Source organism: Mastomys coucha, unplaced genomic scaffold (assembly GCF_008632895.1).
Source record: "Mastomys coucha isolate ucsf_1 unplaced genomic scaffold, UCSF_Mcou_1 pScaffold14, whole genome shotgun sequence".
Classification (NCBI taxonomy): Eukaryota; Metazoa; Chordata; class Mammalia; order Rodentia; family Muridae; genus Mastomys; species Mastomys coucha.
Genome location: NW_022196896.1, coordinates 108,194,802 through 108,204,128, shown reverse-complemented (window position 1 = coordinate 108,204,128; position 9,327 = coordinate 108,194,802). Strand labels below are relative to the sequence as shown.

Sequence of the window (9,327 nt, the reverse complement as noted above, 5' to 3'; positions counted from 1 at the left end):
CAGAGGCGAGGTGTGGGTGGGTACGGGGGTGGGGGCGAGATAGACACAGAGGCGAGGTGCGGGTGGGTACGGGGGTGGGGGAGACACAGAGGAGAGGTGCATTGTTGTTCTCTGCCACTCACAGGCTTGTTCTTTGTTCTATTGCTTCAGCTCAGGTCTGCTCATATATTACAGAGCCACACTCTGCCATGATCAGCCCTGGGGTATAGCTTCTTCTTATAAAGAGTGTATCGAAACTGTTTCCTTGGGTGAGTGTTTTCATGTCTTTGTTACATAAGCATGAGTGAGAGTATACATACACACACATTGCACCCACATACATATAGATGCATAAACTCACATGCATACACAAAGACAAACATGCACACATACAAACATGCACACACATAGACGAACAGGCAGAGACATATACAGATATACATGCACACACACAGGCACACAGACAGAAACACACACACACAGACTCATACTCACAGACACATACACACACACACACACACACATATATACATACATACAGACAGAGAGACAGGCACACATACACTTGTCATTACTTACTGGAAGTCCAGGAGGACCTGCAAACCCTGGTAATCCAGTTATTCCCTAAATGTAAGCAAAAAAGAAGGGGGTAGAGAGAAAAACAATTAAAATGTCCATCCTATAAACATAGAATTCTTTGCCATGTCAGAACTCATTTGCTTGCAAGTTTGTACTGAGTATATAAAAAATGATTAGGAAAACAGACAAAGAAGGCTTGACAAATCTTTGTAGATCTTGCCTTTACACAACTTTTAAAATTTTTGTTTTGTTCTGTGAGCGTCAGCCTTGCTATAGATATTGCCTAGGCTGGTCTCAATTGCACTATATACATATCCTGGCTTGGCTTGGAGCTTATGGCTTTTGTGCTCCTACTTTCCATTTCTAGAGCTGGTGAGTGTGTATGTCCATGTATGTGTGTGCATGTGTCTGTGTCCATGAGTGTGTCTCTGTATGGTGTATCTACGTGTGTGTCTGTATGTGTGTGTGCATATGTGTGCTATTTGTGACATACGTGCCACAGTATACTTGTGGAGTTTGTTCTGTCTCTTCAACTTGTTGAGGCAGGGCATCTTTCGATATTTCTGCCATGCAACACATTCTAGGCTACCAGCCCCCCCTATATATATGTGTGTGTATATATATATATATACACACACATATATATGTATATGTATACACACATATTATTTCCGTATATCTCCTAATATATAAATATTAGGTTCCTAGTAGTACTCAGGTAACCAGACTAGCGTCTTCCCCTGTGCAAAGTCTTACTTTATAAAACCTTTAAAAAGGGGATTGCTTTGGTTGTGGGAGATTCTTTATTATTTGTTCTTTCAGACAAGGCCTCACTCCATAGCTCAGGCTTGCCTGGAACTATCACTAGGCAGCCCAACTTTGAGCTTATAGCAATCCTCCTGCCTCAGACTCTTGAGTGCTGAGGTTGCAGGAGTGAGTCACCACACCTGGCTGAAATTCATTTTGCACGTAGTAAAATGTTTATGTCTTCTGTGAAAAGCATGGGGACTTTTTACACATATCCTTCCCTCCTTCCATCCTTCCCTTCCTTCCTCCCTCCCTCCTTCCCTTCCTATCTCCCTTCCTCCCTCCCTTCCTCTCTCCCTCCCTCATTCCCTTCCTTCCTCCCTCCTTCCATCCTTCCATCCTTCCTCCCTCCCTCCCTGCCTTCCTCTCTCCCTCCCTCATTACCTTCCTTCCTTCCTTCCTTCCTTCCTTCTTCCTCCCTTTCTTCCTTCCAGTCATGCTGTCCCTAACTCCCAATTCTCCTGCATTGTCAATAGAGTGACATACTTATGTCACTTCATAAGCACTCCCACGTCGATCAGGAACAGCATCCTCTTCTCCCTACAGTTTTCTTGTACCCTTCCCCCATCAGTTCACGTGTGTCTCTAAGGTAGTGACCATTATTGTGGCCACAGCCAGTGGGTTAGCTTTCCTGTTCTCAGACTCTATCTGTGGAACCAGACACTCTGTACTTACTCCTCCCTGACATTTGAATGATGTTTACCGTTAGAAGAAGAGCGTTCAGCCAACAATTGGGATGGATGGCTTGAATACTAACCCTGATGCCTTTGGGGCCAGTGAGTCCTGGAAGTCCTGAGGCACCCTAGATCCAAGTGGAAAGAGGAAAAGTCAGTACAATAAAGACCATTTGGACTTAGTCTTATCTCCACGCTGAACAGCTTTGCTATTGTGATTATTTTGTTGTTGATAAAGTTTGATTGATTGCTCCTTCTAATCAAGTGACAATAGGAAGAGACAAGCAAAACTGCATGGAGAACTCTGCTGCTCAAAGTGGGATCAGGGACCAGAGAACAGTGCCTTAGCATCAACCTGGGAGCTTGCTGCAAGTCTCCAATAACCCCACCCCTTATCCTCCTCCCAGGCATATTGATTCACAAGCTACACTTCCATAGGATTCTGTTGGGGGTTCTCCTGCACTAGGAAAGTGCTGTGAGCCTATAGAAGACCCACATCAGCCAAACAACTGCTGAGGTCTGATGATAAGGAAGAAGGCCAGAGTTAGGATAGCAAAGGAGACGGGAGATTTTGTGCCACAGGAGCACTTCATAACGAGATGTGCCAGACACATAGAAGTAAATAAATAACAGAGTGAGGACTGCGTGCACCAGAGGCGATACTGCTTCCAGCTATGCAGTGAATCTTGGTTTGAGGCCCCCTTTAATAGAGAATAACCTTAGATGGAGAATATTTTAACTAAGCTGCTTGCTGTGAAAGCACCATTGTTCAGAAGCTATTTTCATCGTCATTCCACAGTTTCAGGGTTTTTTTTTTTCTTTTGGAAAGGCAGTTGCAGAGTCTTCTGAGATTGGACTGCCAAGGCCAAAGTGAGCCATTGCCTTCTGAGGTGGAATTCCTGGGTGCAAGGTCATGGTCAAGGCTGTCCTCCCTACATCCCTGCCCCATCCCCGTGGGAGCTGTTTTTTTGTTATGCAGAGGGCAGACAAGAAGACAGGTCTTCGGAATTTACTTCCCCATTGCTGTAAATCTTCTCATGTAGAAAATATCACGCACAATGGAAGCTTATAAATCTGAGAAATATCTTGTCAAGTTTTTAATGGTCTCTGTGTTTTGGCTTTGGTCAAATACTCCTTTGGGGCCGTGTCTATAAGCTGTGCTTGAGAATAAGATTTTGTGACATGCGTTGGTTTTATGGGATATTTGCCCATCGTGCAATCCGCAGGAAGCACCATGGTGATGACAATCTTCATTGCAACTGGTATTCCTAAAGAGGTGCTGAAGGCAAGTGAGTCGAGTCAAGTATAGAGAACAAAACGAAAGAGGAGTCCTTGCTGGGCCTGGGTGGCACACATCTTTAGTCCTACCATTCTGGAGGCAGAGGCGGGTGGATCTCTGTGAGTTCAAGGCCACATAGAGAAACTCTAACTTTAAAGAGAGAGAGAGAGAGAGAGAGAGAGAGAGAGAGAGAGAGAGAGAGAGACAGAGACAGAGACAGAGAGACAGAGAGACAGAGAGACAGAGAGACAGAGAGACAGAGAGACAGAGAGACAGAGACAGAGACAGAGTTCTCCGCTAATCTACCTGCAGGTTTCCCATGTCAGAAATTCTTTACCAGTGAAATGAACGGAAGTCCAAGCCCAATCCCTGAATAGTCAATGGAAAATTCAGTCTCAGCCCACAATCTGTGTTTTAAAAGTGTACAGATGTGGTACATGCGTGCTTTTGTGTGTGTGTGTGCGTGTGTGTATGTTTTATGTATTTGTGCATGTGGAAGCCAGATTTGGCAGTGGGGAGTCTTTCTCTATAGCTCTCTACCTTATGTTTTCAAATGGTTTCTTAGTGAATTGAGGATTTATTGACTCAGGCTGGCTGGCCATGAGCTCCAGGACTTATCTGTCTCTCTGCTCCCATCTCTGGAGCGCAGCGCTGTGCCTGGCTTCTGCAGAGGTGCTGGGGATCTGAACTCAAGATTTTGTAGCAAGCACACTTTACCTTCTGAGACATCTCCCTATCCTAGCTGTTTCAAAGTTAGCATCAGAAGAGAAAGAGAGAGAGTGCACCGCCATGGGTGACATAGAGATGGAGAATGCCTGGGAATCAGATTTGCTTTGCAAACCCCAAGTACAGGTTTAGTTACTGTAGTGTAGCAAACAGATTCTTGGTTCTGTCTTCAGAGCTTCATTTATTCCTCCTAGCTTCTTCATTCTTCCAGAGAGATCAAGGCACAAGGATTTTTCTCTCGTCCTAATATTTGACTTCTATAGAGTTCCTAAATCCCTTAGAATTCCTCATCACATCAAGAGACACATCTTTTGATGAAGGGAGTTTTGATGGACTCTTGGCTAGGGGGGAGCTGGTCACCAGAAAGGACAAGCCCTGATAGAAGCTTGAAACTCGAGCTTCAACTCCATTGTCTAAGGAGCAGGGGAGCCAGAGGCCAGCTTAGGAGTGGGTCCTGCCTCCTAGAGGAAGCCTCCGTAAAAATCCCTAGCCTTAAGGTGATTACAGAGAACTTTGGGCTGATGGGCATCCATGTGCCCGAGAGTGAGACACTTTACTTCCAGGGGATGGAGGTGCCTGCCATAGGACCTCCAGTGCACCCTGTGTTCTTGCCTGTCTGTTCATGTGCATCCTTTACAATAAAGTGTTAAACAGAGAGGCCATCATGGGGTTAAAGTGAGGAGAAAATGAAATACAGGGAGGAAGATTGGGCCAGTGCTTGGCAGGGAGAAAATACATTAAGTGTGTGTTCTATGTATTATTCTAATGTATATGTCAATACAGTATGGGATTTTAAAAGACTCCACAGAGATCAATTATAATTATCTTTTATAGCTTATTAATTCACAGCTTGTTGGAGGCCAGTAGTCAGGGGAGTGAGTTTGAATACCTGACAGCTCAGGTGTTTGGCTAGCCAGTGTCCCCATTTGGAAGGAACAATAGGCAGATCTACTGATTATTTTGTAAATCCTCTTGGGTGTTTATTGAAGTGAGAGACTTTGAGTATCACAGTCTTTAGGATAAAGATGCATGACAGGTGTGAAGCCTGGCAGGCCCTGCTACCAACCATTGGAGCCTGATACTCAACAGGTCCCACAATGGAACAGGTGGATGGGGAGACAGCAGTAGAATCAGGGATAGGGGACTCCCAAAAACAAAGGCAGACAGATGTTTCCAGATCCACACAATTTGAAGTAAAGCAGAGGTTCATGCCAGGTAAAGAGCTAAATATACCCTTCACAGTGGTCATTTGGAGGTCATTGGTGAAGTTTGCAGGAATATTTCCAGGGAAGAATGCCAAAGGCCAAGTGGCTCTGGCTAAGGGGGGAGGAGCAGGAGACCCACAGGTACCACACTAACTATTCCTTCAAGAACCTTACCTAAAGAAAAGACAAGGAGAGGATGAAAATCCGTTGGTTTGGGGGCCTACAAAAATCTAGATGAAGCTGTATGCTAGAATGGCAAAACTTGTATGTTTTAGCCCTGAGATAGGAAAGCCAACACCAAAAGCATAGCTCCAAGATCCCGTAGAAAGGAGATGCTCCTGCACTAAGGTGGTATGGGAATCCCAGGGATCAGGACAGAGGTGAAAGGGCAGGTCTTCAGTGAAAGGGGAAAAGATTCTCGTGTAAGAGAAGCCTGGCTAGACTTATAGGCAGAAGCTACACAAGGCCTGGGCGGGCCAGCTGGGCGAAAGCTCAGCTAAGGTAGGAAACCAAGTTTTTTCTTTTATATCATCCAGGTGGGGGATTTTCTATACAGTCTCAGTGGTCTATGTGGTGGGCACAGAAATGGGTTAGGAGGGCAGAGGATTTACCAAGCTTACAGGGCGACATACCTTGGGTCCCTGTGGTCCAGGCAAGCCTTCGGGACCTGGAAATCCTTTCTGGCCAGGAAATCCAGGGGGCCCAGGAAAGCCTTTCTCCCCCTGTTAAAACCAAAGAGAATCAAGAAGCAAGTGACAGTTATCTAGCAACACACATGGCAACAGCACAGTCTTCTCTCAATGATGCTCTTCCCTTGCATCAAGGGGTCACTAGTTATCACTCAGCTCCCAGGGTAGCCTCAGTCTACTAATGTATGTCCATAGACTTCGCAGTGATGCCCATGTCCTGTAGAGACTTTTCCCAGGCAGTAGACCTACTCAGGATAGAGTTTAGAAGGAAAGGGACCAAGAATTAAAAGGGCAGTCTCGATAGAGAGTTAAGATTAGTGGGATGTGTTTACTAAGGGGTGGAGACGGTGAGGACGAGGAGGGAGGCGTGTTTTCAGTTCTTAGTAATGACGGAAGGAAAAGATGAAATATTATGGAGGTGTGAGCTCAAAAGCATTCTTGTAAGGGAATGTGTCCCTGAACTAAGCTGTTTTCTTAGGAGTTTCAGGAGAGGCTTCAAGGGCAGCATAGCACAAAGTGTGAACTAAATGATCTTGTAGGTGGGGCTAGATGGTGCTATGGGAAAGCACCTGGTAGAAGTGAGTGAAATAGAGTTTCACCAACAAAACCTTTCCCTTGAGCCAGAGTACTGGAAATAGTCTTCAAGGACACTAGTTAGTTTGATCAAGTTTGTTACAATTGGCAAATACAATAAATAGATAGATAGATAGATGATAGATAGATAAATAAATAGTAAACCAACAGAAAAGATCAAAAGTCTGCTACTTTATACTTGTATACAGTCAAGCACACCCAATAAACAGAAAAAAAAAAAAGATTTACTAGAGCCTTCTTTCAACTTAGTTACTCTCACGTTTAAATTGCATCGTGCATACAACTGGGACTCAACATATGCCTGAATACAAGTTCAAGTACAAAGAGAGACATTCCAGAGTAAATATGAACATGCTACATTCATTCATAGCTTAGGTAGAGAAGAGAGGCCCTAGTGCAGGTGAATTATACATATGCTATCTATAGATAAAATAAATATTGTAATTATCATATAACTATATATATATAAATTTCTTAGATAGCTCAAAATGTGCTTTCTTTGAAATATTTTTAATAGTTACTTTTTATATTGTTGAACGATTAATATCTCTGAGGAATAAGAGGTTTGTAAACAAACAAAAAATACTTTAGCTCTGCCTCTGCCTTAATTGTCATAAACTGCGAGTTAATGGAGTGAACTGATGAGATTTCACAGCATTCTTTTTCCTTGAATTCTGCAATGGAGCTTTGAAATTTTTTTTTGTTTGTTTCAACAGGGCTGCTGCCGATTTCGCCACCAGGGGGCGGTCTTGTTCCAGTGCTGCGGCACAGCGTCTGCGGGATTTCAATGTTTACATCGAAGCGAGAGAATCAAGTTGTTTTAATTTCTTCTCTCATGTTTAGCAACATTATAAATATAGTGTATGCTAGGGAGGCGTCATAAAAATGTTCTTTTTCTGCCAACTTGCTACTTATTCAGCCAAGAGAGTCACAGTCTGGCTGCCAGTATTTACACAAGGTAGCCGGAGAAGCTGCAGCTTTCCTAGAAAGCTTTCAACATTGTTTAAGGTTAATGTTTATATACAATTACTTTAAAGGTGGATTTAGGGGACCGGATGATGATCTCCACTACAGACTCAGGCATCTGTGAAGAGGCAGTGGGGCGTTCTCTTCTTACCTTCTCCCCTTTGGTGCCCACGCAGAGGCATTGTCCTTTGCCCTTACAGATACAGCCCTGCAGACAGAGCAAAGGAGGACACAGTCGGTGGATAGCAAACTCTTGTCTGTTCTTTGAACCTTGGACACCCAAACCATGATCCGCATGACATTATGGCAACACTTCAATAAAAATGAATAGAAGAAAAAAAACTATCATAGAAGAAATGTTAAATGACATAGAAGTGTCCCCCCCCCCTTTTTTTTAAATCAGACTTAGGAAGTCAGGCAGAATTGTGGAAAAATTGAAGTTGGTCAACCCTCTCCCTTTTCCATGATAACAAAAAGATGAACTATATGACACTGACATTGTTGTAGGTGAGAAGTGGGCTAATGTTGGCATATTTTTTAGGTTTAGCAGAATGTGGTGTGTGTGAGAGAGAGAGAGAGAGAGAGACAGAGAGAGAGAGAGAGAGAGACAGAGAGAGAGAGAGAGAGAGAGAGAGAGACAGAGACAGACAGCGACAGAGACAGAGACAGAGACAGAGAGAGACAGAGAGAGACAAACAGATAGAAACACAGACAGACACAGAGAGACAGAGAGAAACAGATAGACATAGATAGGTAGGTAGACAGATAGACAGACAGACAGATAGATAGATAGGTAGATAGATTTGGGTTCAATGAATATTTATACCTGGCTTGCCTGTGTGCACCGTATCTCATATGTCATGATTGAATGCATACCATTTTCTACATGTGGTTTTAAGTTTTGCTTCCTTGAAATAGCATTCAAGACTGGTATAAGAATATTAATGTCCAGATGCCTGGCAGTGGCAGTGCATACCTTTAATCCAAGCATTTGGAAGGTAGAGGCAGGTGGATCTCTGAGTTCAAGGCCAGCCTGGTCTACAGAGTGAGTTCCAAGAGAGCCAGGGCTACACAGAGAAACCATGTCTTGAAAAATCAAAATAAAAAACAAAAGATGTTGATGTCCATTGTATGTCTTTATGCTGGTTTCAGAATGATGATTTGTAAAGAATGAAGCACATCACTGAGTTAGGGAACTTCTATTCTATCTGGTCTAGCTACTTTGTCACATACAAAGCAACTCAAAAAAATATTAACTGCCTACAGAAAAACAAGGAGAAAGAGTTGTAAGTAATAAATTTAATATGTACTTTTATATATCTGATACATTCTACAGTCATACATGAATCTTTTCCTTCATTGTTTCCTTTAGTCAATCCTGTCATTTAGTTGGTTTCTATAGAAAAAATACAATTGGTAATTGACAATATCAATTGGTAATTGATGACCTAAGAAATTGAGGAGACTGATAGGGAAGTTCAAAAGGAAAAGGAATCCTATTTGTGCAACTGAAAGGAAAAAAGTCTCAAAATCTAATTAACTCAATGTTTTTCCATAGGTGAGGGTAGGAGGCTTTTCTGCCATCCACAGAAGAGGGTGGGCTATGGTTTTCCCACCCTTACAGCACTCATGCATTGCGATCCCTGACTGTGGCACCCAGTCTCCAGGTCACAGGTGTCTGTAGTCATAAGGACCCACCCTAATTATTTCAACCTTGTCTTCCTGGAGGTTTAACTGTCTATATTTCTATCAGTCGAGTATTTAACTGCACTCTTCCTAGGAACGGATTCCCTGAACACCCCTGTCAGCTGTCAGGAGGGCAGATTCCC

At 43.3% G+C, this 9,327-nt stretch overlaps 1 protein-coding gene across 1 annotated transcript in view; it reads right to left on the bottom strand.

Moving 5' to 3' along the window:
- Col4a3 (collagen type IV alpha 3 chain) overlaps positions 1-9,327 on the bottom strand; it is a 127,515-nt gene that overhangs the window by 63,667 nt on the left and 54,521 nt on the right. Inside the window, exons 2-5 of the mRNA XM_031368174.1 lie at positions 7,650-7,706; positions 5,882-5,971; positions 2,123-2,167; positions 559-603 (exon numbers count right to left, since the gene is read on the bottom strand). Of these exons, the coding sequence (XP_031224034.1) occupies positions 559-603; positions 2,123-2,167; positions 5,882-5,971; positions 7,650-7,706 (237 nt within the window). The remainder of the gene's footprint in view (positions 1-558; positions 604-2,122; positions 2,168-5,881; positions 5,972-7,649; positions 7,707-9,327) is intronic.